A 21,026-nucleotide genomic window follows, 5' to 3' on the forward strand; every position below is an offset into this window, starting at 1 on the left:
CCACATCGTTCCAATTCACTCTATTCCTTGCATGCCTTTCACCCTCCTGTATGTTCAGGCTCCGATCACTCAAAATCTTTTCCATTCCATCCATCCACCTCCAGTTTGGTCTCCCACTTCGCCTTGTTTCCTCCACCTCTGACACGTATCCTCTTTGTCAATCTTTCCTCAATCATTCTCTCCATGTGGCCAAATCATTTCAATACACCCTCATCTGCTCTCTCAGCCACACTCTTTTCGTTACCACACATCTCTCTTACCCTTTCATTACTTACTCAATCAGACCACCTCACACCACATATTGTCCTCAAACATCTCATTTCCAACACATCCACCCTCCTCCGCACAACCCTATCTATAGCCCATGCCTTGCAACCATATAACATTGTTGGAAACACTAACCCTTCAAACATACCCATTTTTGCTCTCTGAGATAACGTTCTCACCTTCCATACATTCTTCAGTGCTCCCAGTACCTCCACCCCCCTCCCTCACCTTGTGACTCACTTCTGCTTCCATGGTTCCATCCTCTGCTAAATCCACTCCCAGATATCTAAAACTCTTCACTCCCTCCAGTTTTTCTCCATTCAAAATTACCTCCCAATTAACTTGTCCCTCAACCCTACTGAACCTGATAACCTTGCTCTTATTCACATTTACTCTCAGCTTTCTTCTTTCACACACTTTACCAAACTCAGTCACCAGTTTCTGCAGTTTCTCACCCGAATCAGCCACCAGTGCTTTATCATCAGCGAACAACAACTTACTTCCCAAGCCCTCTTATCCACAACAGACTGCATACTTGCCCCTCTCTCACCTCCCTAACAACCCCATCCATAAACAGATTAAACAACCATGGAGACATCATGGCACCCCTGCCGCAAACCGACATTCATTGGGAAGCATTATGAGTCATCCTTGTTTACTCTTTTATGTTTTGGTCGTTTAGTTATAAAAAAGAGCGAGGATGATCTGCATGTAAGTGTGGTTTCCTGGATGAGGGCTATGTAGGTTCTGTGTCAGGATAAGACTGAATACTTCTCTGTGTTTGTTTTTAATGAGATTGGTGTGTGGTGTTCAGTTGTACACTGTTTAGGGTGTGAATAAGGATCTGTGGAGTAGTAGGGTTATTTGTGATACATGGGATTGTGCATTTTGTACTGTTACTTGTGGGATATATATGTTGGGATTGTGCTTTGGGTGTTCTTGTCTTGGTGGGTTCTGCATGTCCATAACTCTGTGTGGTCCTTTTTAAAAGGGAGGGATGTCCAATGGAGGTAGTGCCACTGAAAGGTACTGGAGAATCTGACAGAGTAGGGCTTTTTGGTGATGGAAGTTTAACTTTGTGGGCAGATGTACTTCATTGGCTCAGGGTTGGGGTTAATGTTACCAGCGTGCATTAAATGCCTGGGGGAAGATGACTAGGGCATCATCCAACAGCCTGGGTTCAACCCAGGCCATGAGGGTAAAAGCCCCCGAAGATTTTATCAGCTATTTACCAGGCATCTCTCATTAGTGGGAAAAAATATGCTTGATTGTTAAAATGTTTGGTTATTACATTTGGCCATGGAAAGTGGCTGGAGACAGGTTGAGTCTGTGCTCTTCATGGTACTGGGGAAAGTTAAGCTCCTTTGGGGCGGAAGGTTGGTTGGTGGATGAGGTCCAGGCCGATGCACATAGGCTGGTAGCTGGTAGTTCCATTTGGGACCACTGCATACACATACCTACATGCATATGTTTACTGCCAGTAGAGTATTATTTATATGGGGAAAATGTTCATTTTGGTGTGAATTTTTTAAGGGGGTTTTGAACCATATTTTAATTTGTATATTTATTTACTTTTTATTTTTGCTTGATTTTTCTTTGTCATTTTTTATTTTTGTAGCATATCACACTTTTTTCTCTAACTGGATCAAGTCTATTATTGGATCAGGTACAAACGTATCATCAATAAGTGAAGAACAGACTCCTCTAGAAGAATTGTTTTAGTATATGAGACATTTCGATTAGTCCTTGATCCACTTCATGGAACTGGGAATGATGGAATGATGATAGGTTGATATAGATAGACTCCTTTTAAGTTGTTCAGAATTTGACATGTTTATCTGGTAATTTAATTGATTTAAGAGGTAACCTGTATTTTTAAAGTAGGAAATATCAAAGTAGTTAATTTGATTTGTTTTCTTCAGAAATGCTATGAGCAGAAGCAATACAAAAATGGGTTGAAATTTGCAAAGCAAATCCTGGCAAACTTCTGTGACCATGGAGGTAAGTTACTTTCTGCATTGTTTTGGCATGTGCTTCACATTACCATATGACTTACAGCCCAAAAGATTGGGTAAGAAGTTGGCCAATTTCGTTTACTGTGGGTTAACCCCTTATCACAGAATGATACATTCATTTTTTTGGTAGATATTGTTGCAGAGCCAGGTGGGAAATTATTTATGGTTTTAAGATGCTGCTAGTGAATAGTCTCCCCCTCTTTTTTTTTTTCCCCAAAAAAGACATTCTTAATGTTAACCAGGTTCTCCCTGAATAAAGTTTTTCTTATGAATTTAGAGTATTTTTTAATATATGTTCATAGAATTTAATATAGGTTCATGCTTTATGATAGAAAATTAAATAGTTGATCATTAATCCCCCATAGAGTTTATGATATATGTGTCATGTTAGGCATTAAGCTATGCATTTGAGGAATTTGAGAAAGCTGTGTACGAGAATTCCTTTTATATTTATTTGACGGATACAAAGATTGTGAAATTGCAACATTTGTCTAAAGCACACTTAAAAGGACATCACTTTGTAATGAAGTGAAATTTCTTTTGTGATTGTTTCATTACAGTTTTCGTTGGAGGAGAAACTGCTTACCTTCTTCATACTTATATGCTGATCATTCCACTTTACACTCTTCAACTCTTTCTACCCTCCTTTTTCTAATTCTAAGTCTCTCTCTCATTATTATATGTTATTATTATTTTGCTTTGTCGCTGTCTCCCGCGTTTGCGAGGTAGCGCAAGGAAACAGACGAAAGAAATGGCCCAACCCACCCCCATACACATGTATATACATACACGTCCACACATGCAAATATACATACCTGTACATCTCAATGTACACATATATATACACACACTGACATATACATATATACACATGTACATAATTCATAGTCTGCTTTTATTTATTCCCATCGCCACTTCGCCACACATGGAATAACATCCCCCTCCCCCTTCATATGTGTGAGGTAGCACTAGGAAAAGACAACAAAGGCCCCATTCGTTCACTGTCTCTAGCTGTCATGTAATAATGCCTGAAACCACAGCTCCCTTTCCACATCCAGGCCCCACAGAACTTTCCATGGTTTACCCCAGACGCTTCACATGCCCTGATTCAATCCATTGACAGCACGTCGACCGCAGTATACCACATCGATCCAATTCACTCTATTCCTTGCCCACCTTTCACCCTCCTGCATGTTCAGGCCCCGATTACTCAAAATCTTTTTCACACCATCTTTCCACCTCCAATTTGGTCTCCCACTTCTCGTTCCCTCCACCTCCGACACATATATATCCTCTCGGTCAATCTTTCCTCACTCATTCTCTCCAAGTGCCCAAACCATTTCAAAACACCCTCTTCTGCTCTCTCAACCACGCTCTTTTTATTTCCACACATCTCTCTTACCCTTACATTACTTACTCAATCAAACCACCTCACACCACATATTGTCCTCAGACATCTCATTTCCAGCACGTCCACCCTCCTGTGCACAACTCTATCCATAGCCCATGCCTTGCAACCATTCAACATTGTTGGAACCACTATTCCTTCAAACATAGCCATTTTTGCTTTCCGAGATAATTTTCTTGACTTCCACACTTTCTTCAAGGCTCCCAGGATTTTCGCCCCCTCCCCCACCCTATGATTCACTTCCGCTTCCATGGTTCCATCCGCTGCCAGATCCACTCCCAGATATCTAAAACACTTTACTTCCTCCAGTTTTTCTCCATTCAAACTTACCTCCCAGTTGACTTGACCGTCAACCCTACTGTACCTAATAACCTTGCTCTTATTCACATTTACTCTTAACTTTCTTCTTTCACACACACTCTCTCTCATATTGAACATATATCCTCTCTCATTTCATGACTTATGCAGTATTTTGAAATAGGGAGCTGATTAACTTCAGTGATGGTAAAACACTGTGTCTGTCACTCATTTCTTTTCAACTTCAGAACACCACATTTATCCTTGTAATGACATGACACATTGGGCATAACCATATCCACCTCTTTACCCTAGTAACTCTGTTTAATCAGCATTACAAAGTCTCCTTCCGAAAAGCTATAGGTGTAGTATAGTTGTCATAATTGTTTTTGTTATAAATTGCTATTCGATGTCTACAGGGTTTTACCTGTCCTGTTATGGATTACTGCTCACATTTCTATGATGTTTCTTTGTCCACCTCTCTTTTAGTCAGAGCGAATTCAAAAGCCTTCCATCTCAAAGGATTCAGAAGCCTACCATCTCATTGATTCTTCAGGCATTATTTTCCTTCACTCATCCTTTTCTTTCTGCTGCAGTGTTGCTGTCTTCTGTCTGTTATACCGATACTCTTTTGGCCACTGCTCTTTCGAGTTGTTGGTGTGTTCCTGCTGTAAAGACTTAGATCTGAAGCATGCCTCTAGCTGCTGTTCCCTTGGGCTCTGAGGGGAGACTGGCTGTAGGAAGATTGTTATGATGCCTATCCTTTGAACAGCAAAGCCTTGGAATGCTCTTCTTTCATCTGTCCGTCTATGTATATTCTTTCTAGCATTAACCCATTAAGCAGGCACATATATCTTTTCACCCAAGATGGCTTTGATTGGGACATATTTTGCCCATGCTGTCTTGGTCATTTAAAAAAAATGCCTATTTATGAATGTGTGAAAACAGCCAAGGAGCCTTGGCTATCTTGGTGTAACAATATGGACAGCTGTAGGTAACTGAAGGCATGAGAATGACTCGAAATTGTACTGAAATGATGTGATTAGGGGTGGTTGTCGAAGGAGTCCAAAGAGAAATCTGTACAGAATTGATGATCGTTATTGTAATGGAGTATTGTTGATGATATAGAAAGGATTTTCATAATTAACTACTTTTCTGTGTATCAGGAAAAGGTTTGGGACATTTGTTTGATTGAATTGAAAGCTGAGAATGTTCTTTTTTCTATGTTGAGGGCTCCAGTCAAGGATAAGTCCACATCGAGGCTGGACCTTAAATGAATTTTTTTTTTTTTTTTTGCTTTGTCGCTGTCTCCCGTGTTTGCGAGGTAGCGTAAGGAAACAGACGAAAGAAATGGCCCAACCCACCCCATACACATGTATATACATACATCCACACACACACAAATATACATACCTACACAGCTTTCCATGGTTTACCCCAGACGCTTCACATGCCTTGATTCAATCCACTGACAGCACGTCAACCCCGGTATACCACATCGCTCCAATTCACTCTATTCCTTGCCCTCCTTTCACCCTCCTGCATGTTCAGGCCCCTATCACACAAAATCTTTTTCACTCCGTCTTTCCACCTCCAATTTGGTCTCCCTCTTCTCCTCGTTCCCTCCACCTCCGACACATATATCCTCTTGGTCAATCTTTCCTCACTCATCTCTCCATGTGACCAAACCATTTCAAAACACCCTCTTCTGCTCTCTCAACCACGCTCTTTTTATTTCCACACATCTCTCTTACCCTTACGTTACTTACTCGATCAAACCACCTCACACCACACATTGTCCTCAAATATCTCATTTCCAGCACATCCATCCTCCTGCGCACAACTCTATCCATAGTCCACGCCCCGAAACCATACAACATTGTTGGAACCACTATTCCTTCAAACATACCCATTTTTGCTTTCCGAGATAATGTTCTCGACTTCCACACATTCTTCAAGGCTCCCAGAATTTTCGCCCCCTCCCCCACCCTATGATCCACTTCCGCTTCCATGTTTCCATCCGCTGCCAGATCCACTCCCAGATATCTAAAACACTTCACTTCCTCCAGTTTTTCTCCATTCAAACTCACCTCCCAATTGACTTGACCCTCAACCCTACTGTACCTAATAACCTTGCTCTTATTCACATTTACTCTTAACTTTCTTCTTTCACACACTTTACCAAACTCAGTCACCAGCTTCTGCAGTTTCTCACATGAATCAGCCACCAGCGCTGTATCATCAGTGAACAACAACTGACTCACTTCCCAAGCTCTCTCATCCCCAACAGACTTCATACTTGCCCCTCTTTCCAAAACTCTTGCATTCGCCTCCCTAACAACCCCATCCATAAACAAATTAAACAACCATGGAGACATCACACACCCCTGCCGCAAACCTACATTCACTGAGAACCAATCACTTTCCTCTCTTCCTACACGTACACATGCCTTACATCCTCGATAAAAACTTTTCACTGCTTCTAACAACTTGTCTCCCACACCATATATTCTTAATACCTTCCACAGAGCATCTCTATCAACTCTATCATATGCCTTCTCCAAATCCATAAATGCTACATACAAATCCATTTGCTTTTCTAAGTATTTCTCACATACATTTTTCAAAGCAAACACCTGATCCACACATCCTCTACCACTTCTGAAACCACACTGCTCTTCCCCAATCTGATGCTCTGTACATGCCTTCACCCTCTCAATCAATACCCTCCCATATAATTTGCCAGGAATACTCAACAAACTTATACCTCTGTAATTTGAGCACTCACTCTTATCCCCTTTGCCTTTGTACAATGGCACTATGCACGCATTCCGCCAATCCTCAGGCACCTCACCATGAGCCATACATACATTAAATAACCTTACCAACCAGTCAACAATACAGTCAGCCCCTTTTTTAATAAATTCCACTGCAATACCATCCAAACCTGCTGCCTTGCCGGCTTTCATCTTCCGCAAAGCTTTTACTACCTCTTCTCTGTTTACCAAATCATTTTCCCTAACCCTCGCACTTTGCACACCACCTCGACCAAAACATCCTATATCTGCCACTCTATCATCAAACACATTCAACAAACCTTCAAAATACTCACTCCATCTCCTTCTCACATCACCACTACTTGTTATCACCTCCCCATTTGCGCCCTTCACTGAAGTTCCCATTTGCTCCCTTGTCTTACGCACTTTGTTTACCTCCTTCCAGAACATCTTTTTATTCTCCCTAAAATTTAATGATTGTTGCCAAAGAATTTATCTGTTAATGATTATTTATAGATTTTTTTTTTTTTTTTTGCCGGTCTCCCGCGTTTGCGAGGTAGCGCAAGGAAACAGACGAAAGAAATGGCCCAACCCACCCCCATACACATGTATATACATACGTCCACACACGCAAATATACATACCTAAACAGCTTTCCATGGTTTACCCCAGACGCTTCACATGCCCTGATTCAATCCACTGACAGCACGTCAACCCCGGTATACCACATCGCTCCAATTCACTCTATTCCTTGCCCTCCTTTCACCCTCCTGCATGTTCAGGCCCCTATCACACAAAATCTTTTTCACTCCATCTTTCCACCTCCAATTTGGTCTCCCTCTTCTCCTCGTTCCCTCCACCTCCGACACATATATCCTCTTGGTCAATCTTTCCTCACTCATTCTCTCCATGTGCCCAAACCATTTCAAAACACCCTCTTCTGCTCTCTCAACCACGCTCTTTTTATTTCCACACATCTCTCTTACCCTTACGTTACTTACTTGATCAAACCACCTCACACCACACATTGTCCTCAAACATCTCATTTCCAGCACATCCATCCTCCTGCGCACAACTCTATCCCTAGCCCACGCCTCGCAACCATACAACATTGTTGGAACCACTATTCCTTCCAACATACCCCTTTTTGCTTTCCGAGATAATGTTCTCGACTTCCACACATTCTTCAAGGCTCCCAGGATTTTCGCCCCCTCCCCCACCCTATGATCCACTTCCGCTTCCATGGTTCCATCCGCTGCCAGATCCACTCCCAGATATCTAAAACACTTCACTTCCTCCAGTTTTTCTCCATTCAAACTCACCTCCCAATTGACTTGACCCTCAACCCTACTGTACCTAATAACCTTGCTCTTATTCACATTTACTCTTAACTTTCTTCTTTCACACACTTTACCAAACTCAGTCACCAGCTTCTGCAGTTTCTCACATGAATCAGCCACCAGCGCTGTATCATCTGTGAACAACAACTGACTCACTTCCCAAGCTCTCTCATCCCCAACAGACTTCATACTTGCCCCTCTTTCCAAAACTCTTGCATTCACCTCCCTAACAACCCCATCCATAAACAAATTAAACAACCATGGAGACATCACACACCCCTGCCGCAAACCTACATTCACTGAGAACCAATCACTTTCCTCTCTTCCTACACGTACACATGCCTTACATCCTTGATAAAAACTTTTCACTGCTTCTAACAACTTGCCTCCCACACCATATATTCTTAATACCTTCCACAGAGCATCTGTATATCTGTAAATGTTGATGTGGACTGTATTTACATGTGTTTGTTCTTCTGCAAAAAGATTTTATTTTACCATAGATTTTTTATGTATCTTTATAATTATTATTATTATTATTATTTTTTTTTTTGCAGAAACTCTTGCTATGAAGGGACTCATACTGAATTGCTTGGGGCGAAAAGAAGATGCCTACAACTTTGTTAGACAAGGACTCCGCAACAATTTAAAGAGTCATGTTTGTTGGCATGTGTTTGGGTTGCTACAGCGATCAGACAAGAAATATGATGAAGCTATCAAATGTTATCGAAATGCTCTCAAATGGGATAAGGACAATCTTCAGATACTGCGGGACCTATCCTTGCTTCAGATTCAAATGAGAGACCTTGATGGCTACAAGGCAAGTGATATTTTGGACATTCTCAGTATTTTTTCATACTTATTTGTCTTCTCCCATATGGTAACAGCAGGAACAGATGAAAAGTGGCTGCCTTAACACACGTGCACTCTATATCTGTCATGTACAATGCACCGAAACTAGATTCCCCTACTGACAGCCAGTCTCTTGAGACCTTTTTGTGGTTTTCCTGATTGCTACAAATGCACAAGTTCAGTCCATTGATAGCTTGTCATGCTCAGTGTACCACATCACCCTGATTTGCTCATTCCCATACATGCCTTACACCCTTTTCCTTGTTCAGGCCTTGAACACTCAAAGCATATTTCGATCCATTTTCATCCACCTCGGTTCCCCCTTCTTTTTCCCCCTCAGGCACCTCACCCTGAGCCATACATCAGAACTTTTAACTTGCCAGTCATAACCATTGTCACCTCCTTTCTTAAGAAATTCAACCACATTCCCAATCACTCCAGCTGGGTTGCCACACTTCATCTTATGCAAGGCTTTGACCACCTTTTCATTTTACACCAAACCACATTTGTTGTTTGGTATCTCTCACTTTGCCTAACTCCATGACCCAAACACCCCACATCTGCCACCGTGTCATTTAAAGCATTCGAAAGTCCTTCAAAATGCTCATTACATATACATTTTACCTCTTCCTCATCCGTAACTAGTTTCCCATCTGCTCCTTTCACAGATTTTTTTTCTTATTTCCCTCTCACACTGTTCATCTTATTACAAAACATTTCCTTATCCTCCCAGAACTTTACTAATATTCACTTTCTCCAACTCATATATCTCCTTTTTATCCCTTAGACCTTCCTCTTTACCTCTTGCTGTTGCTTCTTGAATATCTAATCACACACTCCCTGCAGGTAACACCCATACAGCTCTCCTCTTTCTCTAACAACTTTACTTCATCCCACCACTCCTTTACCCCCCACACATGCCCACATTTTCTTTATAATGCTTGCTCTTGCTGATGTAATTCATAGCTGTCTAATTTGTTGAGTTAATGTTGATATTAAGGTATTATGATTACCACACCACATGAACTTTTTTCTCAGGTTTAAATCTTTTGACCCTTTATCTGTCTAAATATCTCTGATGCCTGTTCCCTCCGGGAACTCCCATCACAGGGTGGCCATGTTAAGAGGGTCTTCACTTATCCCTGTCTTTACATGCCTCCCTCACATACACCATTCTATGCATTCTTCCTCTGTTTCTCTCCCTCCAGTACTCCTCCACCCCATTTGCCTATTTCACAGTTAGTCTTCCACTCACACCATCCCCTTTAATTGTACTATCATACACTCTCCTTGTAAACTCTCAATGTTGCATTCTTTCCACATGCCCAAACCATCTCAAAGTATTATGTTTCACCCTTTCTACCACTCCACAATTCATTCCGTTTGCTTTCCTTGCCATACCACATCTCTTGTACACCCTTTCATTTCTTTTTCATTCCATCTAGTGACACCACATGCTCATCTCAAGTAGCTCATTTCCACAGTCTGGATTCTTGACCTTTGTGCCTCATTCCACGTCCATGTTTTGGCTGCATAGGTCAGGGTTGATAGGACTATGCTGTCCCTTGATTAATCCTCTTTTCACTTCCATACTTTCACATCTACCCTTCTTTATTCTCTTAAGGGACTCTTCTACCCTGTACAGCTCTTTCCCTTATCTCTCCTTCCATATCACCACACTTACCCAAGACAGCTCTTAGACAGCTCCTAGATACTTAGATTCTCTCACTTCTTCCTGTCTCCCCCCCCCCCATACTCACAGTACAATTTACTACTCTTTCTTCTTTCACTCTATATGGTTTTACAAAATCTATACTTTCACTCTGTTTCCTTTCAAGCACCATTACTTTTACTTGCATTTATCTTCAATCACCTATGCTTACACACATCATAAAACACACAACCTCCTGCAGCTCTTCTTCACTCTCAGCAAACAACACAGCATCACCCACAAACAGGCTTGTGACTGTCCACTGTATCTCACTGCCACACTCCATCTCTGCACCCTTTTTTTAGCTTTGCTTTCATTTTTATCACTCCATACATATTTGTATTAGAAAGCCAAGGTGACATCACAGAGCCCTGCTTCACGCCTACATGTATCCCAAAACTTTTGCTCAGCTCTCCATCCATTCTTAGACATGCATTTGCTCGTCTATAGAAGGTTTTACACCATCCAGCAGTTCTCTTCCTGTACCATATATCTTTAACTCATCGTACAAAGCATTCCACTTGACTCTGTCATATGCTTTCTACAGATCCACAAAAGCTGTATACAGCTTCTTACCTTTCACTGAATACTTTTCTACAGTCATCTTTACCACAAAAATCTGATCCACACATCCCCTACCTTTCCTTAAACCCCCTTGCTCTTCACATATTCTGCATTTAGTCACTTCCATCGCTCTGTCAATCAATATTCTTGCATACACTTTTCATGTTATACTGAACAGACTTATTCCCCTATAATTGCTTTATACATCCTTCGCACCATTTCCTTTGAATAGAGGGACAATAATAGCTTTCACCCAATCCTCAGGCACAACCTTCTGTTTCCATGCTTAATTACATATAGGATGCATCCACTTTATCACACTTTCTCCTCCATACTTTAGCATTTCAACCATAATCCCATCCAGTTCAGGTGCCTTTCCTACCTTCAGCCTCATTATTGCCCTTCTTACCTCCCTCTTTGCTATAGGCCCTTGCACTCGTATCCTCTTCCTTCCCTCCTCCTTACCCATGCATGTAACAACTGTTGCCTCCCCTTCTCCCACATTCATCAGATCTTCAAAATACTTTTTCCAGCTTCCTCTAACTTCCTCCTTTTGATTCGGCAATTCCCCTTCCTTAGTTCTTACATCAACATTTCCACTCTTACATCCACCTCTCCTTTTTCACCACCTTCCAGTATAGTTTCTTATCATCCCTAAACTTTTCACTCAACTTTTTTTCAAAATCTTCATCTACTCTGTCTTTGCTTTTGTCGATCAGCTTCTTAACATTCTGCCTTCATATTTTGTATTCTTCCCTCCTCCTTTGCTGAACTTCCACTGGTACATTCCTATCGAGCTATCTACCAAAATGCCTTTTTCTTTTCTTCCACAGCATTTCTAATCTCTTCTGTCCACTGTGCATTGCCCCTTTTTATTCCTTTATCTCACTTCTTTCTGTCCAACTACTGGTCCTTTAACCTATACTAGTAACTTCTCTAAAACATTTTAAACACCTCATTCACACATGACTGCATTCCTACATTCATTGCAATTCCAGCTAAGATTTCAGTTACTTTCCTTTCATTCTCCTCCCTGTATTTTTCCTGACTCATCATCTCGCTTGCCAACACTTTTACTTCTCCATTCTTCCTTACACCATACCCTTACTTCTCCCTGATCCTCATCCCCACAAGAACCCCAAAATGGTCAGAGTCACTAAAGAATCCTCTTCTGACTCTAGCATCCAGCATAGCCATTCTCAGTCTTTCATCATCTGCCACATAAACAAAGGCTTTTGTTCTTCTCTTCCATCATTCCTCATCAGTGTGTATCTGAGGATCATCTTGTGCTGAAAAAGGGTGTTTGCAAGGAATAAACCCCTCTCAGTACAAATATCCACAAAATAGCTTCCATATTCATTTACTCCAAGCACTCCCCATTTCCTAATTATTCACCCATTCTATCACATTCCACTTTCACATTCATATCACCCAATATGACCATGTTTCTCTCATTCTCAAAAATGTTTATACAGTCATTCAGATTTCTCCAGTAAAGCTTCATTTCATCCTTTCCTTGTACAGTCTTCATATTCACAGGCACATATACACATACCTATGCATATTTCACAATCCCAGTCTTTCCTTTCACCCACACTATTCTTTATCCTTTCCATCCATGCTTAGTAATACCCTCCCATACTCTTGGTGATAGCAGAATTGCACATCATTTGAGAATGTCGTAGGAGTAGTCAGGGGTAAAATCAGGGATTAGTGTGATGGCAAGTAGGAGAGTAAGGAAGGGGGAAGTGCTTCTGCAGGAGAAGCTTGGGGAATAGGTGAGAGTGTTAAGGAAATGAGCCCCAGAATAATGAGGATTATGAGAAGTGGTTGATTATATGTGCCTGTGTACCAAGCCACGAAAAGAATTAAGAAAGGCAGGTGATATGGGGCAACTGATTGAGTGTCAGCAGTTTTGATGTGAGAGACTGGGTACTAGTGATGAATCATTTTAATGTGAAAAGTTGGGAATGTGGTAGTTGATGTTATGATTATGGGGCATGGGATATCCATGATATTAATGGAAATGTTCAACAGCTTGTGAATCTTTGTGTTGAAAAAGGTTGCAGTTGGGACTATCTGGTTTAAAAAGAGGGTTATACATAATTATATGGGGACTAGGAAAGATGGTAAGTGGGCATTATTAAATTGAATGGTGTCCTAGAGACTCCTGGATGTGAATATACTGAAAGTGGCAACTGTTTGGATGTCTGATCATTACCTGGTGGAGGTGAGGATCATGATCTGTAGAGGCTTTTGGAAAAGATGATGATTTTGTGATATTGTTGTGAAAGTTAGCTTGATAAAGAGGGTTCTGTGAAGAGAGCTTGAGTGTAGAATGGCAGGTGTGAGTAAAGTAAGCTAGGGTAGTGGGTGAGGAATGAGAGGTATATAGAGAAGCTTGTGGCACGTTGAAGGTAGGAGGTAGACTGGTGAGAAAGGATAGTGAGTGATGAGATAAGGAAGTTTAGTTACTATTGAAATAGGGAAGGTGTTCAAGCAATTGGGAAATGTGAAAGAGAATATGTCAGGAGGTCAAGAGGAAGGTGTGGCGGCAGAAAAATGGCAAGTGAGAGTTTATGGGAGTGAGTATCAGCAAACTTCAGGTGGAATAAGAAAATGTTTTGGAAAGAGGTTTATAGTGTGAGATGATCAAGAAAACAATGGGAAAATTGGTGAAGGGGCAAATGGGCAAGTGGTGGGAACAGCTAGAGATGAGATGAAAGGAATGTGAATGAGTACTGCAAGGTATTGTTGAATTTATTTTGATGATATGGTGGTAGATGTTGTGTAGTTGGTTCGGGGGAAGTATGCAAAGTGAGAGTCATGGAGAGTGATTTGGTGTAAGGAGAAGTGATAAAAGCCTTGCTTAAGATGAAATGTGGCAAAACAGCTGGAGTGGATGGTACTATAGTTGAATTTCTTAAGAAAGGGATTAACTATGTTGGTGATTGGTTAGTTAGGATTTTCATTGTTTGTGTGGATCATGGTGAGGTGCCTGAGGATGGGTAGAATCCATATATAGTGCCATAGTGCAAGGGGAACAGAAGTGGTTGTTCAAGTTACAAAGGTATAAGTTTGCAGAGTGTACATAATGATAAGCTGTATGGAAGAGTGGTGATTGAGAGGGTAGTGGCATGGAGAGTGGCACCTAAAGTCAGGGTATGATAAGAGAATGGGATGAGGAAATGGTAGTGAATGATGGTGATATAACCATTGGATAGTTTGATACTTTGCTGTTATTTTATACATTCCTCCCTGGGTGCATTTTTTTTAGTTCAGAATGGTTAGATATGCAATTGTTATTTCAGAGCTCAATATTGTGGTTGCTGGTATTATATTTAGAGTACGTCTTTTCACAGTACTTCTTTCAGAGAAGATGAAAGCCAGCAAGGCAACGAGTTTGGATGGTATTGCAGTGGAATTTATTAAAAAAGGGGGTGACTGTATTGTTGACTGGTTGGTAAGGTCATTTAATGTATGTATGATTCATGGTGAGGTGCCTGAGGATTGGCGGAATGCTTGCATAGTGCCATTGTACAAAGGCAAAGGGGATAAGAGTGAGTGCTCAAATTACAGAGGTATAAGTTTGTTGAGTATTCTTGGTAAATTATATGGGAGGGTATTGATTGAGATGGTGAAGGCATGTACAGAGCATCAGATTGGGGAAGAGCAGTGTGGTTTCAGAAGTGGTAAAGGATGTGTGGATCAGGTGTTTGCTTTGAAGAATGTATGTGAGAAATACTTAGAAAAGCAAATGGATTTGTATGTAGCATTTATGGATCTGGAGAAGGCATATGATAGAGTTGATAGAGATGCTCTGTGGAAGGTATTAAGAATATATGGTGTGGGAGGCAAGTTGTTAGAAGGAGTGAAAAGTTTTTATCGAGGATGTAAGGCATGTGTACGTGTAGGAAGAGAGGAAAGTGGTTGGTTCTCAGTGAATGTAGGTTTGTGGCAGGGGTGTGTGATGTCTCCATGGTTGTTTAATTTGTTTCTGGATGGGGTTGTTAGGGAGGTGAATGCAAGAGTTTTGGAAAGAGGGGCAAGTATGCAGTCTGTTGTGGATGAGAGAGCTTGGGAAGTGAGTCAGTTGTTCGCTGATGATACAGCGCTGGTGGCTGATTCATGTGAGAAACTGCAGAAGCTGGTGACAGAGTTTGGTAAAGTGTATGAAAGAAGAAAGTTGAGAGTAAATGTGAATAAGAGCAAGGTTATTAGGTACAGTAGGGTTGAGGGTCAAGTCAATTGGGAGGTAAGTTTGAATGGAGAAAAACTGGAGGAAGTAAAGTGTTTTAGATATCTGGGAGTGGATCTAGCAGCGGATGGAACCATGGAAGCGGAAGTGAATCATAGGGTGGGGGAGGGGGCAAAAATTCTGGGAGCCTTGAAGAATGTTTGGAAGTCGAGAACACTGTCTCGGAAAGCAAAAATGGTTATGTTTGAAGGAATAGTGGTTCCAACAATGTTGTATGGTTGCGAGGTGTGGGCTATGGATAGAGTTGTACGCAGGAGGGTGGATGTGGTGGAAATGAGATGTTTGAGGACAATATGTGGTGTGAGGTGGTTTGATCGAGTAAGTAATGTAAGGGTAAGAGAGATGTGTGGAAATAAAAAGAGTGTGGTTGAGAGAGCAGAAGAGGGTGTTTTGAAATGGTTTGGTCACATGGAGAGAATGAGTGAGGAAAGATTGACCAAGAGGATATATGTGTCAGAGGTGGAGGGAACGAGGAGAAGTGGGAGACCAAATTGGATGTGGAAAGATAGAGTGAAAAAGATTCTGAGTGATGGGGGCCTGAACATGCAGGAGGGTGAAAGGCATGCAAGGAATAGAGTGAATTGGAACGATGTGGTATACCGGGGTCAACGTGCTGTCAATGGATTGAATCAGGGCATGTGAAGCGTCTGGGGTAAACCACGGAAAGTTGTGTGGGGCCTGGATGTGGAAAGGGAGCCGTGGTTTCAGTGCATTATTACATGACAGCTAGAGACTGAGTGTGAACAAATGTGGCCTTTGTTGTCTTTTCCTAGCGCTACCTTACACACATGAGGGGGGAGGGGATGTTATTCCATGTGTGGCGAGGTGGCGATGGGAATAGATAAAGGCAGACAGTATGAATTATGTACATGTGTATATATGCATATGTCTGTGTGTGTATATATATGCATACATTGAGATGTATAGGTATGTATATTTGCATGTGTGGACGTGTATGTATATACATGTGTATGTGGGTGGGTTGGACCATTCTTTCGTCTGTTTCCTTGCGCTACCTCTAACGCAGGAGACAGCAACAAAGCAAAATGAATAAATAAATAAGTATTCTTTTCACAGGAAACTCGGTACAAATTATTTGAGCTCCGACCAACACAGCGTGCTTCATGGATTGGTTATGCTATGTCATTCCACCTTCTTCAAGATTATGATAAAGCGCTGAAGATTTTAGAAGAATTTAGGAAAACTATACAGGTAGTTAATAATTCTGTTCTTGTTTCAAGGTGATGATGCATATCTTAACTTTTCTCTGAAATTTTACTCTTGAGTTTTGTCAGTTTTACATACATTTTAGACAAATACATTACTTAATGGAAATGTGTTGAGTTTGAGATTATGTATATTTTTTATTTCTAATGGCTGATTAGGCTCAGACAGGATGGGAGGGAAGTTGTGTGGGTATATAATTGCATTGCTATGTATTGATTTAGTATATAGTTATGTAATGCAAAGCTGGCTTCTGATATGATTATATTTTAGCAAAGAAAAACCAAAAAGATTTGCCAGTTCCATTTCAGTAGACTACATTGTCGTAGCTAATCTGTGTTTGTTGCATTATTACTTCTCTGAGGACCATTAATACTTATATTACAATTCTCTGTTTAATTGATAAATAGTTTTTCACATTCATACAGAGCCCTGTGAACATTAGAGAAAAAAACGCTTTTTCATTCGTGGGTTGAACGCCACTGAACCTTCAATAAGTGTTTATCCAGTAGGATTTCTTTATTTTTTATACTCTTATTCATTTCCTGCATTGCTAAGGTAGTGCCAGGAACAGGTAGTGAAAAGGCCTAATTCACTTAGCTCCATTCATTATCTGTCATGTATAATGCACCAAAACCTCAGCCCTGTACCCACAACCTGGCCCCACATACTTATCCATTGTTTTCCCCTGTTGCTTTACATTCCCTGGTTCAGTCCATTGACAACATGATGCCTGTATACCACCACATTGCACCAGTTCACATTATACCGTGCATGCCCTTCACCCTCGTGCATATTCAGGCCTTAAACCCTCATACCCCTTTTCTATCCATCCTTCTATGTCTAACTTGAATAAGTTGCAGTGATTAAGCTCAAAGTATAACTACAAAGTCCTTCCTTTGAAATGTTACTCATAGAACTCTGCAAGTTTACTCATTATTGTTTCAGTAACAGATGATAGGAATATAGTAGTATCTGGTAATTCCATTATGGAAGTTTCTTTGACCCCCCAGTTGCAGCCAATAGCTTTCCTATCTTGCATAGTGTCATTGCCAGGTAAGGAGAGCAATCATTCCTATGCAGAATGACACCCATGAGAATACATCAAAACCCCTCATCTTGTTTATCAAAATATAAAGCTTGGCAAGTGTATCAGTACCATTTTGTGTTGATTGTGTGTGTCCCTCAGATGACAGAGAATGAGAGGGAAGGGACACATTTTGGAGAGCTTGAAAGAATAGGCAGTGGTGTAGATCCAAGGAAGAAACATTTTTATGATAAACATGAATGAATAGGTAGGAGCCAAGAAAAGGTTGTGATAGGTTAGTGTTGGGTGCCTGCAGTAAATGACAAGGATTGGATATGTGGAATGTGTGTATCTTTGGGTTTTAGTGTTGCTAAAGCATGCCCTGAGCTTATGGGTGTCCATTTATTTGTGTAGTATGAATACAGAAGAGGGAATGTCAAAAATAGTGTGATTGTTGTGTCTTTAAAAAGAAGGAATACTGAAGTTAGTATGAGGATCAACAAAAGATTTTAATTGGACTTTGAATTTTATAAGAATTTTTTAAAAAGAGAGATATACATAAGTATACTTATGTAAGTAGGAGAGATGGCCAGAGAGCGTTACTGGATTACGTATTAATTGATAGGTGCGTGAAAGAGAGACTTTTGGATGTTAATGTGCTGAGAGGTGCAGCTGGAGGGATGTCTGATCATTATCTTGTGGAGGGAAAGGTAAAGATTTGTAGAGGTTTGTAGAGGTTTTCAGAAAAGAAGAGAGAATGTTGGGTTAAAGAGAGTGGTGAAAGTAAGTGAGCTTGGGAAGGAGACTTGTATGAGGAAGTACCAGGAGAGACTGAGTACAGAATGGAAAAAGGTGAGAACAAAGGAGGTAAGGGGAGTGGGGGAGGAATAGGATGTATTTAGGGAAGCAGTGATGGCTTGTGCAAAAGATGCTTGTGGCATGAAAAGCATGTGAGGTGGGCAGATTAGAAAGGGTAGTGAATGGTGGGATGAAGAAGTAAGATTATTAGTGAAAGAGAAGAGAGAAGCATTTGGACAATTTTTGCAGGGAAATAATGCAAATGACTGGGAGATGTATAAAAGGAGGAGGCAGGAGGTCAAGAGAAAGGTGCAAGAGATGAAAAAGAGGGCAAATGAGAGTTGGGGTGAGAGAGTATCATCAAATTTTAGGGAGAATAAAAAGATGTTTTGGAAGGAGGTAAATAAAGTGCGTAAGACAAGGGAGCAAATGGAAACTTCAGTGAAGGGGGCTAATGGGGAGGTGATAACAAGTAGTAGTAATGTGAGAAGGAGATGGAGTGAGTATTTTGAAGGTTTGTTGAATGTGTTTGATGATAGAGTGGCAGATATAGGGTGTTTTGGTCGATTTGGTAAACAGAGAAGATGTAGTAAAAGCTTTGCGGAAGATGGAAGCTGGCAAGGCAGCGGGTTTGGGATGGTATTGCAGTGGAATTTATTAAAAAAGGGGGTGACTGTATTGTTGACTGGTTGGTAAGGTCATTTAATGTATGTATGATTCATGGTGAGGTGCCTGAGGATTGGCGGAATGCTTGCATAGTGCCATTGTACAAAGGCAAAGGGGATAAGAGTGAGTGCTCAAATTACAGAGGTATAAGTTTGTTGAGTATTCTTGGTAAATTATATGGGAGGGTATTGATTGAGATGGTGAAGGCATGTACAGAGCATCAGATTGGGGAAGAGCAGTGTGGTTTCAGAAGTGGTAAAGGATGTGTGGATCAGGTGTTTGCTTTGAAGAATGTATGTGAGAAATACTTAGAAAAGCAAATGGATTTGTATGTAGCATTTATGGATCTGGAGAAGGCATATGATAGAGTTGATAGAGATGCTCTGTGGAAGGTATTAAGAATATATGGTGTGGGAGGCAAGTTGTTAGAAGGAGTGAAAAGTTTTTATCGAGGATGTAAGGCATGTGTACGTGTAGGAAGAGAGGAAAGTGGTTGGTTCTCAGTGAATGTAGGTTTGTGGCAGGGGTGTGTGATGTCTCCATGGTTGTTTAATTTGTTTCTGGATGGGGTTGTTAGGGAGGTGAATGCAAGAGTTTTGGAAAGAGGGGCAAGTATGCAGTCTGTTGTGGATGAGAGAGCTTGGGAAGTGAGTCAGTTGTTCGCTGATGATACAGCGCTGGTGGCTGATTCATGTGAGAAACTGCAGAAGCTGGTGACAGAGTTTGGTAAAGTGTATGAAAGAAGAAAGTTGAGAGTAAATGTGAATAAGAGCAAGGTTATTAGGTACAGTAGGGTTGAGGGTCAAGTCAATTGGGAGGTAAGTTTGAATGGAGAAAAACTGGAGGAAGTAAAGTGTTTTAGATATCTGGGAGTGGATCTAGCAGCGGATGGAACCATGGAAGCGGAAGTGAATCATAGGGTGGGGGAGGGGGCAAAAATTCTGGGAGCCTTGAAGAATGTTTGGAAGTCGAGAACACTGTCTCGGAAAGCAAAAATGGTTATGTTTGAAGGAATAGTGGTTCCAACAATGTTGTATGGTTGCGAGGTGTGGGCTATGGATAGAGTTGTACGCAGGAGGGTGGATGTGGTGGAAATGAGATGTTTGAGGACAATATGTGGTGTGAGGTGGTTTGATCGAGTAAGTAATGTAAGGGTAAGAGAGATGTGTGGAAATAAAAAGAGTGTGGTTGAGAGAGCAGAAGAGGGTGTTTTGAAATGGTTTGGTCACATGGAGAGAATGAGTGAGGAAAGATTGACCAAGAGGATATATGTGTCAGAGGTGGAGGGAACGAGGAGAAGTGGGAGACCAAATTGGATGTGGAAAGATAGAGTGAAAAAGATTCTGAGTGATGGGGGCCTGAACATGCAGGAGGGTGAAAGGCATGCAAGGAATAGAGTGAATTGGAACGATGTGGTATACCGGGGTCAACGTGCTGTCAATGGATTGAATCAGGGCATGTGAAGCGTCTGGGGTAAACCACGGAAAGTTGTGTGGGGCCTGGATGTGGAAAGGGAGCCGTGGTTTCAGTGCATTATTACATGACAGCTAGAGACTGAGTGTGAACAAATGTGGCCTTTGTTGTCTTTTCCTAGCGCTACCTTACACACATGAGGGGGGAGGGGATGTTATTCCATGTGTGGCGAGGTGGCGATGGGAATAGATAAAGGCAGACAGTATGAATTATGTACATGTGTATATATGCATATGTCTGTGTGTGTATATATATGCATACATTGAGATGTATAGGTATGTATATTTGCATGTGTGGACGTGTATGTATATACATGTGTATGTGGGTGGGTTGGACCATTCTTTCGTCT

At 41.2% G+C, this 21,026-nt stretch overlaps 1 protein-coding gene across 1 annotated transcript in view; it reads left to right on the top strand.

Annotated features, from left to right (window-relative positions):
• Positions 1–21,026, top strand: part of Naa15-16 (N-alpha-acetyltransferase 15/16) — a 270,568-nt gene that overhangs the window by 24,931 nt on the left and 224,611 nt on the right. The window contains exons 2-4 of the mRNA XM_071683180.1: positions 2,190–2,268; positions 8,662–8,924; positions 16,567–16,701. Coding sequence (XP_071539281.1) covers positions 2,190–2,268; positions 8,662–8,924; positions 16,567–16,701 — 477 coding nt within the window. The remainder of the gene's footprint in view (positions 1–2,189; positions 2,269–8,661; positions 8,925–16,566; positions 16,702–21,026) is intronic.

The sequence above is a fragment of the Panulirus ornatus genome, chromosome 36 (assembly GCF_036320965.1).
Source record: "Panulirus ornatus isolate Po-2019 chromosome 36, ASM3632096v1, whole genome shotgun sequence".
NCBI lineage: Eukaryota > Metazoa > Arthropoda > Malacostraca > Decapoda > Palinuridae > Panulirus > Panulirus ornatus.